A 25718-nucleotide genomic window follows, 5' to 3' on the forward strand; every position below is an offset into this window, starting at 1 on the left:
ATGTGCCCGGAGATCAATCCGGAGGGAGAGCCGGATGTACTGCCCCGAATGCCCTTCAAAGCCTGGGCTGTGTGTGCCCAGCTGTTTTAGAAGTTACCACACAAGGAAAAACTTTTGGGAAATACCGTGAGCGTAAGCTGTCTGTTTTATATTTTCATATGTTTCACGGTTGGCATCTGTTGTGTATTTAGTTAGAGCTTTTGTGTTTGTAGTTTTGTGCTTATTTTATAATTAGTAGTTTCTTTGTTGTTTATAAATAAAAAAAAAGTGATTGCGGTGTCCGTGGGGTGGCGCTTGGCTGGCGGTGTGCGTGGGGTGGCGCTTGGCTGGCGGTGTGCGTGGGGTGGCGCTTGGCTGGCGGTGTGCGTGGGGTGGCGCTTGGCTGGCGGTGCCAACCAAACGGCAGTCCACACTCCCATCAGCTGGTGTGATTCTTGTATCAGGCATGTGGGCGTATGTAAGTGATGGGCCCTTGAGTGGCGCGGTCTGTCGATGTGAGTGTTGTAATGTGCTGGGCCCGTGGAAGGCGGTGTGAATTGTCTTGTGCGTGTCATGTATGAAAGGTGTGTGAATGGACTGTAAAGCGGTTGGTGCCTTGTCGCGGCTTTACAGCTCACGAGCTGTGAGTCATTGGTTCACTTTTTTGCCTTTCACTTATTAGCAGTGCATTTCATTTTTGTGAAATCTCTTGTTAATAAAATTTGATCCACTGAACCATCACTCACCCTCGTGCCAAATCCAACCAGTATGTGTTGTAAAAAATGACGAAACCTGCTCCGCTGTAATCAGGCGTCGCAGCACACCTGTGACACGCTAGGTGCCTCGGGTGGGACCCCGATGATGAAGCATGCCACCAACTTGGTTGGTGAGTGAGGGGTCTTCTTCACATAACCTAAGTGTGTTTCTTTTCACAATTTTAGTGTTTGGCACATCACGGATGTATGTGCACACATCAAAGTGATATACATTCCAAAAATACCTGTTTGGGGGGGGGGGGGTGAGGGCCCACCTATGTTTTTGGTCCTGGGTGCGGCCTTCATGTAGGGAAACCTACAAAACCCAGAAACTTTTTTAAACTAGGCACCCCAAGGAGTCCAGGGAGGTGTGGCTTGCGTGGCTCCCCTAACATTTTCTTACCCAGACTCCTCTGTAAACCTCAAAATTTGCATAAAAAAGCATATTTTCCTGATTTTTCTTAGTAGGATCACTGCTCCAGCACGAAATTTGCGGCTCCTCTCAGATTCCAGAACTTTCTCCCACAGAAATGTGAGGAACGTGAGTTTTTTTAGCCAAATTTTGAGGTATGCAAAGGATTCTGGGTAACAGAACCTGGTCCGAGCCCCGCAAGTCACCCCATCTTGGATTCCCCTAGGTCTCTAGTTTTCAGAAATGCACAGGTTTGGTAGGTTTCCCTAGGTGCCGGCTGAGCTAGAGGCCAAAATCTACAGGTAGGCACTTCGCAAAAAACACCTCTGTTTTCTTCCAAAATTTTGGATGTGTCCACGTTGCGCTTTGGGGTGTTTCCTGTCGCCGGCGCTAGGCCTAACCACGCAAGTGAGGTATCATTTTTATCGGGAGACTTGGGGGAACGCTGGGTGGAAGGAAATTTGTGGCTCCTCTCAGATGCCAGAACTTTCTGCCACAGAAATGTGAGGAACATGTGTTTTTTTTAGCCAAATTTTGAGGTTTGCAAAGGATTCTGGGTAACAGAACCTGGTCCGAGCCCCGCAAGTCACCCCTCCTTGGATTCCCCTAGGTCTCTAGTTTTCAGAAATGCACAGGTTTGGTAGGTTTCCCTAGGTGCCGGCTGAGCTAGAGGCCAAAATCTACAGGTAGGCACTTCGCAAAAAACACCTCTGTTTTCTTCCAAAATTTTGGATGTGTCCACGTTGCGCTTTGGGGTGTTTCCTGTCGCGGGCGCTAGGCCTACCCACGCAAGTGAGGTATCATTTTTATCGGGAGACTTGGGGGAACGCTGGGTGGAAGGAAATATGTGGCTCCTCTCAGATTCCAGAACTTTCTGCCACAGAAATGTGAGGAACATGTGTGTTTTTAGCCAAAATTTGAGGTTTGCAAAGGATTCTGGGTAACAGAACCTGGTCCGAGCCCCGCAAGTCACCCCATCTTGGATTCCCGTAGGTCTCTAGTTTTCAGAAATGCACAGGTTTGGTAGGTTTCCCTAGGTGCCGGCTGAGCTAGAGGCCAAAATCTACAAGTAGGCACTTCGCAAAAAACACCTCTGTTTTCTTTCAAAAAAATGGGATGTGTCCACGTTGCGTTTTGGGGCGTTTCCTGTCGCGGGCGCTAGGCCTACCCACACAAGTGAGGTATCATTTTTATCGGGAGACTTGGGGGAACATAGATTAGCAAAACAAGTGCTATTGCCCCTTGTCTTTCTCTACATTTTTTCCTTCCAAATATAGGAGAGTGTGTAAAAAAGACATCTATTTGAGAAATTCCCTATAATTCACATGCTAGTATGGTCACCCCGGAATTCAGAGATGTGCAAATAACCACTGCTCCTCAGCACCTTATCTTGTGCCCTTTTTGGAAATGCAAAGGTTTTCTTGATAGCAATTTTTTACTCTTTATATTTCAGCAAATGAATTGCTGTATACCCGGTATAGAATGAAAACGCACTGCAGGGTGCAGCTCATTTATTGGCTCTGGGTTCCTCGGGTTCTTGATGAACCTACAAGCCCTATATATCCCCGCAACCAGAGGAGTCCAGCAGACGTAACGGTATATTGCTTTCCATAATCTGACATTGCAGGGAAAAATTACAGAGTAAAACGTAGAGAAAAATTGATGGCTTTTTCACCTCAATTTCAATATTCTTCTTTTTCAGCTGTTATTTTCTGTAGGAAACCCTTGTAGGATCTACACAAATGACCCCTTGCTGAATTCAGAATTTTGTCTACTTTTCAGAAATGGTTAGGTTTCTGGGATCCAGCATTGGTTTCATGCCCATTCCTGTCACTGACTGGAAGGAGGCTGAAAGCACAAAAAATTGCAAAAATGGGGTATGCCCCAGTAAAATGCCAAAATTGTGTTGAAAAATTGGGTTTTCTGATTCAAGTCTGCCTGTTCCTGAAAGCTAGGAAGCTGCTGAGTTTAGCACTGCAAACCCTTTGTTGATGCCATTTTCAGGGGGAAATCCACAAGCCTTCTTCTGCAGCCACTTTTTCCAATTTTTTTGAAAAAAACTAAATTTTCACTGTATTTTGGCCAATTTCTTGGCCTCCTTCAAGGGAACCCACAAAGTCTGGGTACCTCTAGAATCCCTAGGATGTTGGAAAAAAAGGACGCAAATTTGGCTTGGTTAGCTTATGTGGACAAAGTTATGAGGGCCTAAGCGCGAACTGCCCCAAATAGGCAAAAAAAGGCCTGGCACAGGAGGGGGAAAGGGCCTGGCAGCGAAGGGGTTAAACTGCTGAGAGTGCGCTTTCACTGAGGACACTTTTGTTGATCGATAATTACCGGCCTGTCCAGCCGGGAAGGCAGCACCACTGCGCTATGAGCAGGTCTAGTGAGACTAACATGGATCGTCACACATTGAACAGCAAGTTGGGACTGTAAGTCAATTTGAATATTTCACTTTTGAATTCGCCCACTGTGGTCGTGATTTTCTTTCATTATTTTGCCTGGCTCCAGCAACCCACTGAGGGGCTATATATATGACTATGAAAACCAGCATGCACCTGGTCTGGCATAAAACAGATTGATCAGGTGCCTGCAATTTCAATTAGCTGAATGAGCCAGGTACGTGGCTGTTAAAAGGAATGAGTCTGGAACAGCAATGGCTGCACCTACGATGGTGTGAATAATTTTTGTTTTTCTCTGCTGATGAGGGGAACAATCCCTGAAACACGTGTCCAGAGATATTTTATTGACATTTGGCCCGTTATAATGACAAGATTTTAAAGGAATTCTCTGTGAACTGACAACTTCGTATTTCCCTATGTTAAACTGCTGAGAGTGCGCTTTCACTGAGGACACTTTTGTTGATCGATAATTACCGGCCTGTCCAGCCGGGAAGGCAGCACCACTGCGCTATGAGCAGGTCTAGTGTGACTAACATGGATCGTCACACCTTGAACAGCAAGTTGGGACTGTAAGTCAATTTTAATATTTCACTTTTGAATTCACCCACTGTGGTCGTGATTTTCTTTCATTATTTTGCCTGGCTCCAGCAACCCACTGAGGGGCTATATATATGACTATGAAAACCAGCATGCACCTGGTCTGGCATAAAACAGATTGATCAGGTGCCTGCAATTTCAATTAGCTGAATGAGCCAGGTACGTGGCTGTTAAAAGGAATGAGTCTGGAACAGCAATGGCTGCACCTACGATGGTGTGAATAATTTTTGTTTTTCTCTGCTGATGAGGGGAACAATCCCTGAAACACGTGTCCAGAGATATTTTATTGACATTTGGCCCGTTATAATGACAAGATTTTAAAGGAATTCTCTGTGAACTGACAACTTCGTATTTCCCTATGTTAAACTGCTGAGAGTGCGCTTTCACTGAGGACACTTTTGTTGATCGATAATTACCGGCCTGTCCAGCCGGGAAGGCAGCACCACTGCGCTATGAGCAGGTCTAGTGTGACTAACATGGATCGTCACACATTGAACAGCAAGTTGGGACTGTAAGTCAATTTTAATATTTCACTTTTGAATTCACCCACTGTGGTCGTGATTTTCTTTCATTATTTTGCCTGGCTCCAGCAACCCACTGAGGGGCTATATATATGACTATGAAAACCAGCATGCACCTGGTCTGGCATAAAACAGATTGATCAGGTGCCTGCAATTTCAATTAGCTGAATGAGCCAGGTACGTGGCTGTTAAAAGGAATGAGTCTGGAACAGCAATGGCTGCACCTACGATGGTGTGAATAATTTTTGTTTTTCTCTGCTGATGAGGGGAACAATCCCTGAAACACGTGTCCAGAGATATTTTATTGACATTTGGCCCGTTATAATGACAAGATTTTAAAGGAATTCTCTGTGAACTGACAACTTCGTATTTCCCTATGTTAAACTGCTGAGAGTGCGCTTTCACTGAGGACACTTTTGTTGATCGATATATATATATATACACACACACACACACACACACACACACACACACACACACACACACACACACACACACACACACACACACACACACACACACACACACACACACACACACACACACACACACACACACACACACACACACACACACACACACACACACACACACACACACATATATATATACAAGTGAATGTTGAACTTGAATGGCTACAGGCTCCCGGGGAGGTGGGAGGGTGTATGTGAATCTGCAGCGGAACATGTCACAAACAGATGTACACTGGGTAAGTGACATTTCCCATTCGATGGCATGTGTAGCTGCAGATACACATGCTATGCATAGATTACAAAGCAGTTTTACCTCCCATAAGCGGTGGTCAGTCTGTAGGAGTTGAAGTTGTTTGAAATAGTGTTCTTAGTCCAGCCTGTCCTACTGTGGCCTGTTGTGTTGCTAACACATCTACACAGTAATGCTTGGTAAATGTATGCGGTGTTGACCAAGTGGCTGCTTTACAGATTTCAGCAATTGGTATGTTTCCTAAGAAAGCCATTGTAGCCCCTTTTTTTCCGGGTGGAATGTGCTTTAGGTGTAACTAATAGCTGCCTTTTAGCTTTTAGGTAACATGTTTGGATGCATTTTACTATCCATCTATCTAGCCCTTGCTTTGAAACAGGGTTACCAGTATGTGGTTTTTGGAATGCCAGAAATTATTATTGGTTTTCCTAAATGATTTAGTTCTATCTATGTAATACATTAGAGCTCTTTTAATGTCTAATGTATACAGGACTCTTTCTGCTACAGAGTTTGGCTGTGGGAAGAAGACTGGTAGTTCCACTGTTTGATTGATATGAAACGGTGATATAACCTTTGGGAGAAATTTTGGGTTTGTTCGAAGTACAACTTTATGTTTGTGTACTTGTATGAACGGTTCTTGAATAGTGAAAGCTTGGATTTCACTAACTCTTCTTAATGAAGTAATTGCAACTAGGAAGGCAACTTTCCATGTTAGGTATTGAATCTGACATGAATGCATGGGTTCAAATGGTGGACCCATGAGTCGTGTGAGTACTATGTTTAGATTCCACAAAGGCACTGGAGGTGTTCTGGGTGGAATGATGCTTTTTAATCCTTCCATGAAGGCTTTGATAACAGGGACTCTAAATAAAGAGCTGTGTTGTATATTTTGCAAATATGCAGAAATTGCAGTGAAATGTATTTTAATGGACGAAAAGGCTAAATTTGCTTTTTGTAAATAAAGCAAATTAATTACAATGTCTTGTTTTGATGCTGAAAGAGGGGCAATTTGTTTAGATTGACAGTAATACACAAACATTTTCTATTTGTTTGCATAACACTGCCTGGTAGTGGGTTTTCTTGCCTGTTTTATTACTTCCACACATTCAGTTGGTAGTTGTAGATATCCAAACTCTATGACTTCAGGAGCCAAATTGCTTGATTGAGTATTTTGGGATCTGCATGCCTGATCAGTTGTTTGTTTTCCGTCAACAGATCTGGTATGTTGGGGAGTTTGAAATGTGGTACCACTGACAGATATACCAGTGACGTGTACCAGGGTTGACGTGCCCACATTGGTGCAATAAATATGAGTTTGAGTTTGTTTTGAAGCAGTTTGTTGACTAGAAATGTAACGAGCGGGAGAGGGGGAAAAGCGTAAACAAATATCCCTGACCAATTCCTCCATAGAGCATTGCCCTTGGATAGAGGATGTGGGTACCTGGATGCGAAGGTTTAGCATTTTGTGTTTGATTGTTGTGAAGAGGTCTACGTGTGGGGTTCCCCACATGTGGAAGTATTGTTGAGTCACTTGTGGGTGAACCTCCCATTCGTCTATTTGTCTCTACATCCTGCTTAAGAGGTCTGCTAGTTGGTTGGGTATCCCTGGGATATACTCTGCTAGTAGTTGAATGTGATTGTGAATTGCCCAATTCCAAATTGTCTGTGCTAGAAGAGACAATTGAGATGAGTGTGCTCCCTTCTGTTTTCGCAGATAATACATTGTAGTCATGTTGTCTGTCCTTATCAACACTGTTTTGTGCATGATCTTTGGTTGGAAAGTTTTCAGTGCTAGGAACAGTGCTAGCAATTCCAAATGGTTTATGTGATAAGTTTGTTGAACTAAGTCCAATTCCCGTTGTATGGTAAGGTTGTTGAGATGGGCTCCCCAACCTATCATTGATGCTTCGGTTGTGATTATGATCTGTGGCAAAGGGTTTTGAAATGGTCGCCCTTTTGATAAGTTGGTGTGTTTCCACCATTGCAGAGAGTAGTACGTTTGGCGGTCCAACAAACACTAGATCGTGAAGTTGACCCTGTGCCCGAGACCACTGTTGTGAGACACTGTTGTAGGGGTCTCATGTTTAGACGTGCATTTCACAATATTGCTATGCACAATGCCATCATTCCAAAAAGTTTCATGATAAACCTTACTGTGTAAGTGTGACTGTATTGTAGTTGCGATATGAGATTGTGAAAAGCTTGAAGTCTGAGTGAGTTTGGGTACGCTAATGCAGATTGTGAGTTCAGAATTGCTCCCAGATAAAGTTGTATTTGCGCTGGTTGCAGGTGAGATTTCTGGTAACTGATTGTGAACCCTAGATTGTGTAGGATATCCACTGTGTAGTGTGTGTGCTGTTGACAGGTTTGAATGGTGCCGGCTTTCATGAGCTAGTCGTCCACATAAGGAAAGACATGTATATGTTGCCTTCTGAGGTATGCTGCAACCACTGAGAGTCATTTAGTGAATACCCTTGGTGCTATTGTTACACCAAAGGGTAGTACTTTGAACTGGTAGTGCTTGCATGCTATCACAAATCTTAGAAATTTGCGATGTGCTGAATGTATGGGAATGTGGAAGTACACATCTTTTAGATTTTTTTTGCAGCAAGGGAATGACGTCCTTAAGCGTGACCACGTGGAAATCCTCTGACAGGATGTACTGATTGAGGGGTCTGAGATCCAGCATTGGTCCGAGTGTACCATTCTTTTTTGGTATGAGGAAGTATAGAGAATATACTCCTGTTCCTTGGTGAGTGATGGGTACTACCTCTATTGCACCTTTGAGTAGAAGAGATTGACCTCCTGTTTTAGCAGAATATGTTCCTGAGAAAACCTGTGTGCGCGAGGGGGAATATTTTGCAGAGTGGAGATGAATTCTAGGCAATAACCATTGTGGATAATTGACAGTACTCATTGATCTGATGTAATTTTGTGCCATTGATGGTAGAAATGTTGCAGTCTTCATCCCACAGGAGATGTGTGCTGTGTGGGGACGCAGAGAAAGTCACTGCTTTGATGAAGTGGAGGCACCTCTTGCTGAAGTGGATTTGCCCCTACTTCTGAAGCTATGTCCTCTATAGGATCCTCTGGAAGATCGCCTAGAATAATACTGTTATCCCTGTTTTTGTTGGGACATAGAGGCCTCCGATACTTGGGATTTAAAACCCCCTCTGCATTGGGGCTTCGAAAAGTACCCCGAAAAGGTGTTGTGTAAAGGCCACTCATGGCCTTTCCTTTATCTGAGTCCTTTTTTAATTTTTCCAATTGTGGTATCCACCTCTGGTCCAAATAACTGCTGCTTGTTAAACAGCATTTTAAGGACTGCTTGCTGTATTTGAGGTTTGAATCCTGAGGACCGCAACCAAGTATGCCTTCTGATCATAACACTAGTATTTATTTCCTAGCTGCGCTGTCAGCTGCATCTAGGGCGGATCTAATTTGATTGTTGGCAATAGCTTGTCCCTCTGCCACTACCTGCTGTGCCCTCTTTTGGTGTTCCGTGGGGAGATATTGGAGGAATTCCTGCATCTCGTCCCAATGGGCCCTGTCATACCTGGCTAGAAGAGCTTGGGAGTTGGCAATTCTCCACTGATTTGCAGAATGAGTTGCCACTCTTTTGCCTGCAGCATCAAAGTTGCGGCTTTCCTTATCAGGGGAAGGGGCATCTACTGTGGACTGACTATTTACCCTTTTCCTAACTGCACTGACCACAATGGAATCAGGGGGCAATTTTTGTGTTATAAAAATAGGATCTGACAGTGCAGCTTTATATTTTATTTTTCCACCCTTGGCGTTAGTACCCTAGCGTTTGCTGGTTCTTTAAAATGTCATCAGCAGGTTTTAGCATGCCTGGTAGCACTGGCAAACATTGGTACTGTTTATGTGTAGAGGAGAGGGTTTTGAATAGGAAATCATCCTCTATAGGTTTAGACTGCAGTGTCACATTGTGGTGTGTGGCTGCTCTAGCCACCTGATTATAGGCTGTGGTGTCTTCAGGTGTAGATGGCCTTGTGGGATATAGATCAGGGTCATTAGATGGAATAGGGTCTGGATCATACATATCCTGTGGCTCTACATTATAAGGATTGTCACCCATATAAAGGCAGGAGATTGTATAGAAAACTGTGGGTGAAGGTAGTGGAGTATGAGGTGGTGGTGAAGTAGGAAGGAAAGGAGAATGTGGTGGAGTAGGCTGATGTACTGTCTGTGTCTTCTCCTTGTGTTTAAATATTTTTGCAGGTGCAGGCCCAGCTTCCAGACTTTCCTGAAATGACAGTTTCCTCTTGGTTATAGGAGTTGAGGCAATCATTTTCCCTGTATCCTTTTGGATTAATATTTTCCTCTGTTTGTGGTCCATCACTTCCAGAGCAGGCCTAATTTCTGCTGCTCATCTGCAGATGGAACAGTTTCACTTCCCACAAAAGTATGCTCCGAAAGCTTGGTGATGGACTGCTTTAATCGGTCCGAAAATTTGGTTTCTGAAGCAGATGGAAATATTTTCGGCTGTGAAGAGGACTTTGCATGCTTCGGCTCTGAAGAGGAGCTTGGATGTTTCGGCTCTGAGGTGGTATGCACACGTTTCAGTTTCTGAAGTGGAAGCTTCCACCTTGCGACTCAATCCTGAAACAGGCGTCGCAGTCTGTTCGGTCAAACTCATTTTGGCCTTCTTTGATACCAAACCCGAAGGCCGGTCGCCCAGATGTAATTTTTGGGTCCAACCATGGCTGCAAGCAGTGGTGGACCCAAGACATCTGTGCTGTCTTTTTAAGATGATTTTGGTGATGGGAAGGGGCTGGTGTAATCACGTACTGCACATCAGAAATAACTTGGCTGTCCCCATCTGAGTCATGGTTGGAATCAGAGTCTGTGATGGAAACTGCAATCTGCGCCTGTTCTTCACTGAAAATGTCAGGCGTTTGTTTGGTCGACTTCGATGCCATCTCTAGTTGACGCGCTCTTCGATCCCCCAGAGTCTTCTTGGAGCGGAAGGATCAGCACACCTTCTTTATGATCTGAAGAGAGGCAGAGGTTACACACCGAGTGTTGGTCGGTGTAGGGGAACTTGGCGTAGCACAGAAGGCAGAATCGAAAAGGAGTCTAATCCATGAGTCTGTGACGCAGAAGGCCCGAGAAGGGCGTGGGCGCCTGAAAGGTCATTTAATTGATCCCGATGCTACAATCTGATTGACTGTAGTTAGGAAAACGTGTTTGAGAAACGACACCGACCGAAAAATCTTTCAATCATGTAAACATGATCCTAAGTGTTTCTTGGGCAAAGCTTGCTTCAGCTTGAATGTCCTTGTCTAGACAACAGCATTTTGTAAATGTATGCACTGACCACCAAATGGCTGCCTTAAGAGATATCTTGAATCAGAACATCCATGAACTATGCTGTGGTTGCTGCTTTCCCTTTTGTTAAGTGAGCCAAAGGTTTACCTGGGAGAAGTCTGTTGACAATATGGAAGCCTAAATAAATACATGAAACTGTCTGGCATTTGTTCGGTCGACTTTGATGCCATCTCTAGTCGATGCACTCTTCAATCCCGCAGAGTCTTCTTGGAGCGGATGGTCTTCTTGCAATGGTTTCCTTCAAAGCAGCTAAATCTTGCTGTGAAGAGCAGTAGTTTAAAAAGAGTTAGTGATATTTCCTTACAACCTTTCCCAGGTTGTGGCTGTCCAGAGAAGCCCCCCCGTGCATGCCTGCACTGCTAGCGTGACCCCCGGGTCCCTCCATTGTTTCCTACCTGAAACCCGATGCCTGCTTTGCAAACTGTACCCGGCCACCCCATGCCGCTGAGGGTGTGTTTTGTGTGCCTACTTGTGCCTCCCCCCACCTCCAGTGCTCTGTAAAACCCCGCTGGTCTGCCCCTAGAGGACGCAGGTACTTACCTGCAGGCAGACTGGAACCGGAGCACCCCTTTTCTCCATAGGCCCCTGTGTGTTTTGGGCACCTCTGACCTCTGCACCTGACCGGCCCTGAGCTGTTGGTGTGGTAACTTTGGGGTTGCCTTGAACCCCCAACTGTGGTCTACCTATGCCCCAGAACTGAGACTTGTAAGTGTTTTACTTACCTCACAATCTAACCTTTACTTACCTCCCCCAGGAACTGTTGATTTTTGCACTGTGCCCACTTTTAAAATAGCTTATTGCCATTTTAACAAAGACTGTATAAGGTATTGTTTTTATTCAAAGTTCCTAAGTTACCTGTGTGAAGTACCTTGCATTTTATGTGTTTACTTCAAATCTTGAACCTGGGGTTCTTAAAATAAACTAAGAAAATATATTTGTCTATATAAAAACCTATTGGCCTGGAGTAAGTCTGTGTGTGTGTGTTCCTCATTTATTGCCTGTGTGTGTACAAGAAATGCTTAACACTACCCTCTGATAAGCCTACTGCTCGACCACACTACCACAAAATAGAGCATTAGAATTATCTAATTTTGCCACTGTCTTCCCTCTAAGGGGCACCCTTGGACTCTGTGCTCACTATTTCTTACTTTGAAATTGTATATACAGAGCCAACTTCCTACAACGGGTATATGTAAGTAAGCTTCCTGCAAGTCCAACACTACCATCCAGTCTCCTGGGTGCAAGGCAGACAGGACCTGAGCCAGAGTGAGCCTTTTGAACTTCTCCTTGAGGAAAAGACTGAGGGCCCGAAGGTGTTTGAAAGGATGTATGCCCTTGCCGGTTTTGGGCACCAGAAAGTATCAAGAATAACAACCACAACCTACTGCTGGCGCAGGGACCCTCTCTATGGTGCCCTTGGCCAAGACAGCTGTGACTTCCTCGCGGAGAAGTGTCAGATGATCCCCTGGCAAGCGGCCGTAGGATGGAGGCATGGCCGGAGGGGCAGTCTTGAAGGGGAGGGAGCAGCCCCTTTGGACGATCTGCAAAACCCACTTGTCTGTCGTGATGGATTCCCAGTGAGGCAGGTGATGACGAGTCATGTCTCTTACTGGTCTGAGATGGGGGGGGGAAGGCTTGAAGGCTGCTGCACGGGCATAGTGCCGATTGGGCAGACCTCTGGTTCCCTGTCCCACGAGCCCTTGAGATTCCACGTCCCCGTCACGCAGGGGCTAAGTAGCATGGGTGGCATAGTGGCTGGGAAAGGGGACATGGAGCCCCTTCGGTGGCCACGAAAGGGGCGAATGCCGGACTGTTGTGGACGAGGGGCAGTCAAAAGGCCAAGGGACCAAAACGTAGCCTGGGACTCCTTGAACCTCTAAAGCTACGAGTCTGCCTTGTCTCTGAAGAGATGGGTGCCATCAAGGGCATGTCCATAAGGGTTTGTTGGACATCCCCTGAAAAAGATGATGTCTTCATCCAGGCATGGCACCTCAAGGCCTTGTCGATGCACCCGATCTACCCAGAGAGTCGGCTGTATCCAGCACACATGGAATAGTGAACTTAACCGCATCTCTCCCATTAGCAACAGCTTAAGAGATGATAGCCCAGGCCTAATCCGGGAACTGCGGCAAGACTTGCGCAACCGTATCCCACAATGAATGGGTACAGTGGCCCAAAAGGCAAGCACTGTTTGTGCGAAAGTAGCCTCTTTCTGGCATGGTTTCCCCACTTTTTGCCTGCTGTCAGTGTGTTTTGACTGTATTCACTGGGATCCTATTAACCAGGACCCCAGTGACTGTGCTCTCTCCCTCTAAATTTGGTTGCTTAGGACTTTGCAAACCCCGCAATTGGCATACTAGTGCCACCATACAGGTCATTAGTGTATGGTACCCAGCGCACTGTGCCACTCACGGGAGCCCAAGCAAAATGTGCCTGCAGGCCTGCCATTGCAGCCTGTGTGAAAAGGTGTATGCACCCTTTCATTACATGCGGTCACTGTAAGTCACCCCTATGGCAGGCCCTCCTAGCCCAGAGGGCAGGGTGCAAGTACCTGTGTGTGAGTGCACCCCTGCATGAGCAGAGGTGCCCCTATGAACTCCAGCTCTATTTTCCTGGACTTCATAAGTGCGGGGAAGCCATTTTACCTGTATACTGGACACAGGTCACTACATGTGTCCAGCTACATAATGGTAACTTTGAACCTGGGCAGGTTTGGTATCATACATGTCGGAATCATACCCCAATACTACTGCTACTATAGGTTGTATGATTCCTTGCACTCTGGGGACTCCTTAGAGGACGCCATAGCATGCTCCAACCAGTCTTATGGGGTTTCCGGGCAGCCTTCGCTGCTGCCACCTCTCAGAGTGGATTCTGCCTTCCTGCTGCATGACCAACTCAGGCAGAGGAAGTCAGAACAAAGGATTTACATTTAGAAATAGGTGTTACATGACTTGGGAGGGGTAGCTTTCCAAAGCCACCGGTATGCTTTACAGGGCACATTTGGTGCCCCCTTCTTGCAAAAACCGGTTTGCACCAGTCCAGGGACCCCCAGTCCTTGCTCTGGTACGAAACTGGACAATGGAAAGGGGGAGTAACCACTAACTTGTCCATCACCACCCTAGAGGTGGTGCCCAGAGCTCCTGCAGGGGGTCACTTGATTCTGCCATCTTGAACGGCTGTTCATCCTCTGAGGGCAACAAGCTTCTGCCTGCACAAGAAGCAAGAAATAATCTCCCTTGGAATGAAGGAGTCACTCCCCTCCATCTGCAGGCACCAACTGCAAAAACGACCGGCTGAGTGGATCCTCTCTCCTCCACAACTGTGTGGATCCTGCATCACAGGTGGTGGTCTGGAGTGGTCCCCTTGGTCCTCTCTACCAGCTGTCCAACTTGGGAGACAGTAAGCCCTTGCCTCTCCTTGCAGGACAGTACCCATGTGCACTGCGACTCCTGCAGCTACCAAGGCTTGTTTGTTCCACCTCCGTGGGATCTTCAGTCTCCTTGTAGCTCCGGCCTCCAGGACTCTTCCCTGCAAATCACAGTCTCCTCCCTGCTGCTCCAGCGATGTGGGACTCCTCTGCAGGTATGGTGAGTGGGCCTTACTGAGACTCCTGTGCCTGCGGGTGCTGCCTCCTCTTCTTGCGACTCTCCCAGCTGCTGACGGTCACCTCGGACTCCCCTCCTTGGGCTGAGACCCCTTGGGCTTGCTGGTCCTCTTCAGCCTTGCAAAACCTTCTTCACCGACTCTTGCATTTGCCAAGGTTTGTTGGTTGTTCTCCAGCACCACTGACTGTCTGCATCACAACCGCGGACGTGGGACATCACTTGCATCACTCCTGGAACTCCTTTCTGCTCCCGTGTTGCACTGCTGACTTTCTTCATCCACTGTCGACCTGGTCCTGCAGCCACAGAAGGGTGGGTAGTGGCTCCTGCCACAACCGGACACTCCAACTTGAACTGGAGTTGGACCCCTTCTTTTGCAGGTCCTCTTATGTCAGGACCTATCTTTGGTTTCTTTTAGTCTTGTCTGGATTTTGCACAGGCCTTTTCCAAAGATATCCATTGGGTTTGGGGACAAACCAGGCACTTACCTCTTCTCTCCTCGTCGCTGGGGGGCACCCAACACTTACCTTTTTGGGTCTCTAGTTCCTCCAGCTCTCCTCTACAGATTCCACTTCTTTAGGTGGGGAACTGCCTTTCACATTTCACTTACTTAGTATATGGTTTGGTCTCCCCCTAGGGCCTTCATTATTTTCTATTGTTTTACTGTTTGCTATTGCTTTCTATGCTAATCACTAACTTCTAATGTGTATATATTAGTGGGATTACTCACCTCCCAGTGGAGTATTGACTATACAGTATTGTATTGTATTTGTGTTACCATAATAAAGTACCTTTATTTTTTATAATACTGTGTAGTTCTTTCATGTGTGTAAGAGCTGTGTGACTTGTGGTATTGCATAAGCGTTGCATGTCTCCTAGGTAAGTCTTTGCTCCTCATCCACAGCTGCCTCTAGAGAGCCCTGGCTTCCTAGACACTGTTTAAACCTCACTAATAGAGGATACCTACACCTGATATAAGGTGATAACACCAATGGTGCTCACCACACACCGGGCCAGCTTCCTACATTATTCACTGACCACAATGCCAGACTGGAGGAAGAAAACCTCTTCCCAAGTTAGTCCAGTCTCTTTGATTCCTGATCCGGGGGAGCGGAAGGGAACGTGCCAGAAGAAGAGGAGGACTGAATCACAAAGCCTTCCGGAGTGGGGACAGGAATTTAGGATCGTTTGAGCGTGGGCCGATGGTGGCGGGCGATTGTCCTGTTCACAGAAGCCCTTGTGCGGAGTCTGGACCAAGTACCCAAAAGGACATCAGTGAGGGCTTCAGTGAATGGGAGTAGAGGCTCTGAAGTTTAAGCCCCAGGTTGAAGCACCTCTGTCAGGAAGTTAGTCCTGATCACTACAAAGGACAGTTCGAGGCCAAGGACCTCTGCCGCCCTGCTGACCACCACTGAGTAGGAGGTTCCCTTCTCCGTAGTCACAGTAGGAGGAGAAAGCATGCCAGCGCCTGGGGAAGTTTCCAGACCACTGGCTTCACACAGGTCCGTATACCAATCCAAAAGTCTTGTAGATGGTATTCTAAAGGTCCCAGTGACCCCTCCCATTCCTCATCGTACCCCAATCGATAAGAATAAGGGTCAGGATCACACATAGGGCCTAAGACCCCTATAGAGGTTGGAGTTGCGAGATGCCAGTCTGGCTTAGTGTGAGAATCGACAATGAGGATGGGGTCGGCGCTACCAATGAGAATGGGGGGAATAAGGAAAGTCAACATCGGAACCAGCAACGGGAAGATTGAGGTGTTATGACCAATGCCAGTTCAGATACAGGTATGGATCAATGGGACCCTTTCAGACCCCATAGGGAACAAAGGCGCTCCAGCAGTGTCAGACTGCCCAAAGATAAGGCGCATGGCCTTTAAAGTCTCCGAATTGGGCAGGGGTCACTCCAGCTCCCGGAAACTCATGGCGGCGCGGAGCCAACCAAGATGAAGGCTCAGTGGAGAGGCCTAGAATGACAATGCACTCGCCTTCTCGACCGCCGGCCAAGGTGAAGTGAAAGAACACTCGTTCTTCTTTGATGACTTCTTGTGCCTCGACTTATCTGATCACCTGAGGACTTGGAGTGGGACGACGAAGAAGAGGGTGGGCTTTGCAGCTGTTCTCGGGACCGAGGGTGGGCTCTGCAGCTGTTCTCAGGACCTTCCTCTCCACAGAGATCAGGACGGACGCGAAGCAGATTGCCGGGCCGCATAAAGCTTTTGGATTCATGGTCCGACACTCAAAGCACGATTTCGGATTGTGGTCGCCCTCCAGACACCACAGACACACAAGGTGCAGATCTGCTATGGACACTGCCCGATAGCAGGATCCGCAGGGCTTGAACCCTTTCTTACACTATGACTTCCTCGACGCACCAGGAGTGTCTACACTCAAAAACCTTCAACACAAAGTTGAAAAAAAAGTTTTACAAAACCACTGATTGGTAGCTCTTCAGATCAGCGCTAGGCTGGCGCGGAAAGAAAATAACTGACAGCAGCGCACCAGGGTGGCTCCTATATATGACCCGCAACATCATATCCAGCAAAGACAACACTGACAACAGACGTGGAGCCAACTGACACCACCTAACTGCACAAAGAGGCACTGCTCTGAAAAATCTCTGATTCCAGACGGAGGCGTGGGGGAAATTCTACGGTAAAGAATCTGCAACTAGAGGGTTTTATCAGATAAATAAAATATCTCCTGACAGATATTATGCTCGCCCAGAGGATTGCACAGTATTTGAAACTTTTTTCCCTCAAATAACAGGATAGATTGAAGGCTGGCAGCCTATCACAAGCATAAAGAAGTGGAAGGCTGTACAAGGCTGGCCCAGTGTGTGGTGGACAGATATGGTGTTACACTTAATACTGGGTCCAGGCAACTCTTATTAGATAGTGTTACAGTGTCTAGGTAGCTAGGGCTCCCTAGTCATAGTTGTGGTGAGCAACCAAGACTTATCTAGGAGTGTGAAGCACTTGCAATACCACAGAAGTCATACAGTAACTTACACACGCAAAAATAAATGTACTTCATTAAAGGAACACCAAACTAGATTACTATAAGCAGAACCCCTTTGTGTGCAAGTACACACAAAATAGACACACGTAAGTATTAGGAAGCAGCACAAAATAGCAAGGCCCTTTAGTGGGGGCCAAACCTTATACTAAAATAGTAGAATGCGAGGATGGCTCCCCCACCAGAGGATATGGAGAAGTTAGGTAATGGCTGGGAGAGAGTGGAACCCCAAGAGTTAAGTATCTAGAAGACCGCTGCCGGCCAGGAGAGCAGAGTTAAGTTACCTGGTCGTCCCATAGGCTAATATATGGACTCATGAATGGAATATTGCAAGAACAGGACCGGGACAGGTGGAACCCAATAGTGGATTCTGGATGAAGAGGACCTGCAAAAGAAGAGGACAGAGTCCAGTCCATGTAGGAGTGTCCAGGTGGGGCAGGAAGCAATGTCCACCCTTCTGTGGGTGAAGTTCTGGATCGACAGTGGTGGATGAAGTCCAGCTGCGGAGCCCAGGAGCTGCAGAGGAGTCCCTGAAGTCACCTAGGAGCTGTCCATCGATGGTCGCCGGATCGCAGAAGGGTCACTGGTTAGAAGGACCACCAACAAGCACAAGCAAATCCAACTGGAGCTGTTGGAAATTTGCAGTGCTGAAGAGGACCAGCAAGGCCCTGGGGACCCGACCCTTGGAGGGGAGTCCGGGCTGACCCTAAGAAGACCGGTGAGCTGGGAGAAGCAGTCGGAGACCCACGAGCAACCCACTGGCAGCAGGCACAGTAAATCGCAGTGAGGCCCAGGCAGCACGCCTGAAGAGGAGTCCCACGTAGCTGGAGCAGCAGGGAGGAGACTGTCCTTGCAGAGGTCGAGTGCTAGGATCCGGGGCTACTTGGAGCCTGAAGATCCCTTAGAGCAGGAGTCAACAAGCCTTGGTTGCTACAACAGTTGAGGTGCACAGGGGTTCTGTCTTGGAGGAAGATGAAAGAACTCACTGTCTCCCAAGTTGGAGAGAAGGCAGAGAGGAACCAGAGGACCCCTCAGAACAACCACCTGTGTTGGAGAATCTTGGCAGGTCCAGAGGACAGCAGATCCCAGCAACCGGACATCAATGCCTTAGGTGCCTGCAGATGCAGGGGAGTGGCCCCTTGTAATGCTCTGCATATCTGACCACAGACTCCATCTTGACCATGGACTCCATTTTGTGTTTAGCTTCAGGTGCCGTCACAGAGGCAGCGCAGGGTTTTTCCACACCGAGCTTCTTTTCCACATAGAACATGTTTTCCCTTTTCTCACCAGCATAGGGTTACACTGTGTTGGAACATAACATGGGGGATGTCGACGGCAGACGTGATTTGAGAGCCTCAGCCTGGGAATGTTTTCATCAAGGAAAAGTACAGCTCCTCTATCTCTGGAATGCGCATTGGGGCAGGGCCTGTTCCTTTGCGTGTTTTTGACGCAGACTGAGTAAAGCCAGCGCTTGAATTTCATCAAAGGATGGTGAGATAGCTAGAATCTTCCTCTTGAGTTTAAGGACTATAAGGTAGGGAAACTTGGCACTGAGGTAGAGGGAGCTCACCTGAACGTGGATGCAATATATATATTTGATTTCCAAACCCGCTTCTCCCCCGTCCTTCTGCGGCAAGCCCTGGCAGGGTAGCGAAAACTTAACTCCATTCAAAAGTTACATTTAACTGACTCCTCCTCTAGTCAGCAGTCTGCATTAAATGAACAGCCACGGCCACTTCAATAATCCAGTTAGCGATTTAATGAACCACAACCGGCAACACCTAATGCGTTTTGGAAAATTACATTTCCTTGATCACGGGTAAGACACGTAAATACATCCTCCATTTTTTATACACTAGTGCCTAGGATATTGTAAACATAATGGACTACAGCAACATTTTCCATTCTACTATAAGTAAACAGATCGACCACCTTGTAACATCTTCCCCACATTGTATTCCTACTGCATTACAACTCTAAATGATGTTCAAACTCCCACCAAATTTTAATTAATTGCACTTTTACATTGATAATGACAATTATCTCAATCCTAGTATTTTAGATATTTTAAAATTTCCTGTCATCCAATTAACCCCCATTTACCCATACTTGAATACGTTACTACAGTTTTGCCCCAGTGGGCTGAATGTCAAAATTACTGTAGGTACAATAATAACTAGACCTAAATTATTAATGTCATATACATGTGGGCCAACAAGTGGCCATTCTATTAAATCAATATTGCCATTTCGCCTTAATCAGTATAGCCAAATACTTATTATTGTTTTTTAATTACTGACACTGTAATACAGCCATATTGGACATATACAAAAAGAATACACTAGCTCTCGCTTTTCTAGTTCACATTCAGGGAGATTAATTAAAAACAATTGGAAAACATAAAAATTTAAAATATGAAGATTAAGAACATTGTCATTATCAATGTAAAAGTGTAATTGATTAGAGTTTGGTGGGAGTTTGAACATCAATTAGAGTTGTAATGCGGTAGGAATACGATGTGGGGAAAATGTCATAAGATGGCCGATCTGCTTACTTATAGTAGAATGGAAAATGTTGCGGTAGCCCACTGTAAAAGTTACTTATCTTTGGTAACGATATCTGGTAGAGACATTCTAGTTGCAGATTCCTTACCTTAGAATTTTACCCCAGGCGTCAAACTGGATCCGTTTTCACTACAGGTCACTGCATCAGGTCACTGTAAGTCACCCCTATGGTAGGCCCGCTCAGCGTGAGGGCAGGGTGCACCTATCAACTCCAGCCCTGTTTTACTTGACTTCATGAGTGCAGGAATGCCATTTTATATATGTGCTGGACATAGGTCACTACCTATGTCCAGCTACATGAGGGTAACTCTGAACCTGGGCATGTTTGGTATCAAACATGTCGGAATCATACTCCAATACTGTTGCAAGTATTGGAAGTATGATTCCATGCACTCTGGGGCTCCTTAAAGGACCCCCAGTATTGCTACCACCAGTCTTACAGGGTTTTCGAGGCAGCTCAGCTGCTGTCCCCCTCAGACAGGTTTCTGCCCTCCTGCTGCTTGATCTGATCAAGCCCAGGAAGGCAGAACAAAGGATTTCCTTTGGCAGAGGGAGGTAACACCCTCTCCCTTTGTAAATAGGTGTGATTGGCTTGGGAGGGGTAGCCTCCCCAAGTCACTGGTTTGCTGCCCTCTGTGCATAAACCAGTCCACACCAGTTCAGGAACCCGCAGTCCATGCTCTGGTGCGAAACTGGACAATGGAAAGGGGAGTGACCACTCCCTTGTCTATCACCACCACCCAGAGCTCCTCCAGAGGGTCCCTGGGATCCGCCATCTTAATTCTAAGGATGGCAGAGAACTCTGGAAGTATCTGAGAGGATACTCCAGGCAGGTGGCGTCTGAGACCCCTCCTGATAGGTGCTTACCTGGTTAGGTGACCAATCCCCCTTTCAGGGCTAGAGGAGAGGGGATCAACAGACTTATTGGTACAACATGCTACAAATTTATGATGAGAGGCGTATACCTTTGTGGTGGAGGGATGCCTGGCTGCCAAAGTAACATCACAGACTTTGGGTGGAAGGTCAAATGCCGTCAACTGCCGCCACTCAATCTCCACGCATGAAGGCAAAGAATGGACAGGTTCGGGTGGAGAACCGTCCCCTGCTGCTGCAGTAGAGGATCCTCCCGAAGGGGCATGTCGGACTGGAGGATCTGTGGCCATGCTCAGTAGCTCTGGATACCATACTCTCCATGCCCATTCGGGAGCCACCAGGATTACTTGGTCCCAGTCGTTCTTGAACTTCTTTAGAAATCTGGATAGAAGCGGTATAGGTGGAAAAGAAGGCCTGAGTTCCACTTGAGATTAAATTTGTCGCCAAGCGAGTGCCGTCTTGGAAATTTGATCACGCAAAACAGCTGACATTGAGCATTCTCTGCAGAGGCGAACAGATCTAACCAAGGCTCTCCCCACTGCTGAAAGCCCTTGCGCCACCTCAAGATGGAGACACCATTCATGATCGGTTCAGCATAGACGGGTGAGTTGTCTGCTCTGATGTTCCCAGAGCCCGCCAGATGTTGAACCATCAGGTTAATGCCCTGATGTGCCAGCCATGTCCAGAGGCACAGAGCCTCCTGACAAAGGGTCAAGGACCACACTCCGCCCCGTTTGTTGCAGTATCACATGGTGGTAGTGTTATCCATAAACACTTGCAGCACTTTCCCTTTGAGAGAGGGAAGGAATGCTTTTTATGCAAGCCTGATCGCCAGGAGCTTCAAAAGATTGATGTGGAGTCCAGACTCTGCCGGAGACCAGACATCTTATCTCTGCCTCTCCATGTGGCCGCCCCACCAAACCAGGAGTGACGCGTCTGTCACTACTGTCAGATCTAGTTGGGGAAGAGAGAGGGATCGGCCGTTGACACAATCCTGATTAGAAAGCCACCACTGCAGGTCTTTTGCAGTCCCCTCCGAGATCTGGACAATGTCGGAGAGATTCCCCTGATGCTGCGCCCACTGGAACTTCAAGTCCCCCTCCAGAGTCCCCATATGCCACCTGGCATGTGTCATTAGCAGGATGCAGAAGGCCATGAGGCCCAGCAGCCTCAGAGTCATTCTCACCGAAACCCAGGATAGAGCAGGAAATATTGGAATCATAGCCTGAATATTCTGGACTCGCTTTTTAGGACAGGCCCAAAACTCCACTGTTTCCAGAAAAGCTCTGATGAAAGGGAGCATCTGAGAGAGAGTTAGGTGTTACTTTGGCATGATTATAGTGAACCCCAGAGTGTGCAGGAAGTTGCTGTAGTCTGAAGGTGGGAGATGACTTTCTGGGGTGTCTTCCCCTTCAGCAGCCTGTCGTCCAAGTAGGGGAAGACAGAAACCCCCAAATTGTGTAGATGAGCTGCAACCACCGCCATCACTTGTGAACATCCGAGGGGCGCTGGTAAGGCCAAAGGGAAGCACAGTAGATTGAAAGTGCCTGTGACCTACCACGAATCGTAAGTAACGTCTGTGGGCAGGCAAGACGGGGATATGGAAATAAGCATCCTGGAAGTCCAACGCAACCATCCAGTCTCCTGGGTCCAAGGCACGTAAGGACCTGAGCCTGGGTGAGGCATTTTGAACTTCTCATTTTTGAGGAAGAGATTGAGAGACGAAGGTCTAGGATAGGACGTAAGCCCTTGTCCTTTTTGGACACCAGAAAGTAGCAGGAATAACAACCACAACCTACTTCTGGCTCAGGGACCCTCTCTTTGGGTCCATTGGCCAAGAGAGCAGCTACATCACAGGTGGAGGTCTGTAGTGGTCCTCTCTATCAGTTGTCCAACTTGGGAGACGGTAAGCCCTTGCCTCTCCTTGCAGGACAGTACCCCTGTGCACCACAACTCTTGCAGCTACCAAGGCTTGTTTGCTCCTCCTTCAAGGGATCTTCAGGCTCTGTGTAGCCCGCAAAGCACAATCTCCTACCTGCTGCTCCAGCGACGTGGGACTCCTCTTTAGGTGTGCTAAGTGGGCCTCACTGTGACTCCTGTGTCTGCTGCCTGTGGGGATTGCCTACTCTTCTTGTATCTCTCCCAGATCCTGAGGCTCACCCTGGACTCCCCTCCCTGGGTCGAGTCCCCTGGACCTTGTTGGTCCTCTTCAGCCTTGCAAACCCTCTTCAATGTCTCTTGCATTTGCCAAGGCTTGTTGGTGGTTTTCCAACACCACTAACCGACTGCATCTCGACCGCCAAAGTGGGACATCACTTGCATCACTTCTAAGACTTCTCTTCATCTGCTGTGTTGCACTGCTGACCTTCTTCATCCACTGTCGACCTGCTCCTCCATCCATAGAAGGGTGGGTAGTGGCTCCTGCCACAACCGGACACTCCAACACGAACTGGACTTGGTCCCCTTCCTTTGCAGGTCCTCTTCTGTCAGGATACACTCTTGGGTTCTTCCAGTCTTTGTTGGGTCTTGCATACTCCTTTCCCAAAGTTGTCCTGTTGGGTTTGGGGAAAACCAGGTACTTACCTCTGCTCTCCTGGTTGCTGGGGTCACTGGTACTCACCTTTTGGGGTTCCTAGTTCCTCCAGCTCCCCTCTACTGATTCCACTTCCATGAATTGGGGACTGCCTTTAACATTCCACTTTTTTAGTATATGGTTTGGCCCTCCCTTAGGGCCCTGACTGTTTACCTATACGTTTGCCAATGCTTATTGCTTTCTATGCTCTTTGCTGATTGATAATGTGTATATAATAGTGAGTTTACTTACCTCCTGTTGGGGGGGTTGCCTATTCTAGTATTTGTGTTACTATAATAAAGAACCTCTTTCTTGTAACACTGTGTGGTTCTTTCATGTGTAATAGTGCTGTGTGACTATAGTGGTATTGCATAAGCTTTGCATGTCTCCTAGATAAAACTTGGCTGCTCATCCACAGCTACCTCTTGCTCTTGCAGGGGTGCCTACACACATAGGGACCTGCACTCTGCCTTTAGGGCTGGAAGGGCCTACCATAGAGGTGACTTACAGTGACCTGGTGTAGTGACCAAAAGTGAAGGGGAGCATGCTCCTTTTCAGGTAGGCTGCAAATGGCAGGCCTGAAGACTCAGTTTACATGGGCTCCCATGGGTGGCATAATGCATGCTGCATCCCATGGGGGTACCACTCCCCTGGGTACCTAAGTACCACATACTAGGGCCTTATGCCAATTGTGGGGTGCAAAGAGCACCAAGACAACCACATTTAGATAAGAGCGCACAATCACTGGGGTCTTCTCTATATGGTACCTTAGTACCATATACTAGGGACTTACAGGTTACAGCGGTATGCCAATTGTGGGGTGTAAAGAGTACCAAGACAACCACATTTAGAGAAGAGCGCACACTCACTGGGATCCTAGTTAGCAGGATCCTCAGTGAAAACAGTCTAAGCACACTGACGCCAGGAAAAAAAGAGGGCGTTTCCACAAAGACACAAAAGAAGACATGAGGATTACATGAACTCGAGTGAGTGTTTAAACATTTCCTAATAGCCTCACCTTCTGACTCCAATCTGTTTACTGAACAGAAATATAGAACAGGTGACAGATAGCAGATAAATAACTAGACTCAAAACTTGCTCTAGTTCTCTCTTGATTAGAGAAGCTAAACTAAGTGTCATGCAGAGATGTATCAAAATGGTTTGTAGTGTGTGCCATTAGGTAGCAGGTGTTAAGTAAAGCCGCAGAATGTCTTTCACGGTTAGGGAATTATTGGGAATGGAAAGAGTGAAATGGGACTAACATTTTAAATTCCATGGCTAAATAGGTTTATAAACTGAATGGGTCTTTGCGTGATCTTTTTAACTTAAAATATTGGTGTGAGGGTGTCATATCAAGTTCATGGCATTAAAGGCTCCGATTTCACTGGCCAGTGTGACCTTTGCCTTCAATGATTTCCCATCAATTAACAGAGGTTCATTTTCAAATGGATGAGAATTAAAAGTTGCCCGTTGCCACGAAAAGACTTAATCTCACGATCCTCAACGGTCACACAGTTACTGTTTATTGTTATATAGTTCATTGTAGGATGGAACAGTTCATAAAATATGCTTAATGTTTTATTTCCATGACTGTATGCTCTCTGGATAAACAGATATCTTCAATAGTTGTTTTACAGTATTAGTCACTCATTTAAGAGTGCATAGAAGCACTTGACTTTGGATTATTTTATTATTTCATATTTAAATGCAAAGAAGCCCTTCACAAAATGTTGAGAAGGTAAATATTCGAAAACAAATAATACACAAGTATGACAAGTTACACTATAAAATGATACATATATTTTACAGTCATTAATAGGGCAAAGGGTTTGGAAAAAGATCTGTTAAGGTGAATGGGGAAGAAGGGAAATGGCAAAGGAAATGGATGGATGAGAATGAAGGGAAGCCAAAGAAGAAACAGAAGAATGTAAATACATGGTCTTACCTTCTCACTCATTCCAAATTTGGTAACCATCATTCTAGCAATTTTAGTAGCACTGTCAAAGTCACTAGAAGCACCTAGGTATTAAACATTGACAAGTTTTTTTTTTAAAAGTTGCATATAACGATTCTGGAAAATTAAGTTAAATTAAGGAAGAATAATAGACAATAAAACAGATTAACCAAACCTGTGGTGATGTTTTCACTCCCGAATATAATTTCTTCAGCTACTCTCCCACCCATGCTCACATCCATCTGTGCCAGCAACTGGGCTCTGGTTTCACTCCACCTGTCATTTTCAGGAAGTAGGGAGACCTAGAAAAATGAAACATAAGCATGCAGACATTTAGCAAATCTATTTGTAAATGAGCTCCAGTATGGAGATCTGACACTGGATATGGATCTGCT

The 25718-nt window shown here is 46.5% G+C and overlaps 1 protein-coding gene across 1 annotated transcript in view; it reads right to left on the reverse strand.

The window, feature by feature from the left end:
- The window catches only part of YME1L1 (YME1 like 1 ATPase), a 665597-nt gene that overhangs the window by 109047 nt on the left and 530832 nt on the right, over positions 1 to 25718 (reverse strand). The window contains exons 16-17 of the mRNA XM_069211321.1: positions 25499 to 25625; positions 25315 to 25388 (exon numbers count right to left, since the gene is read on the reverse strand). Coding sequence (XP_069067422.1) covers positions 25315 to 25388; positions 25499 to 25625 — 201 coding nt within the window. The remainder of the gene's footprint in view (positions 1 to 25314; positions 25389 to 25498; positions 25626 to 25718) is intronic.

This window comes from Pleurodeles waltl, chromosome 10 (assembly GCF_031143425.1).
Source record: "Pleurodeles waltl isolate 20211129_DDA chromosome 10, aPleWal1.hap1.20221129, whole genome shotgun sequence".
NCBI classification, from domain to species: Eukaryota; Metazoa; Chordata; class Amphibia; order Caudata; family Salamandridae; genus Pleurodeles; species Pleurodeles waltl.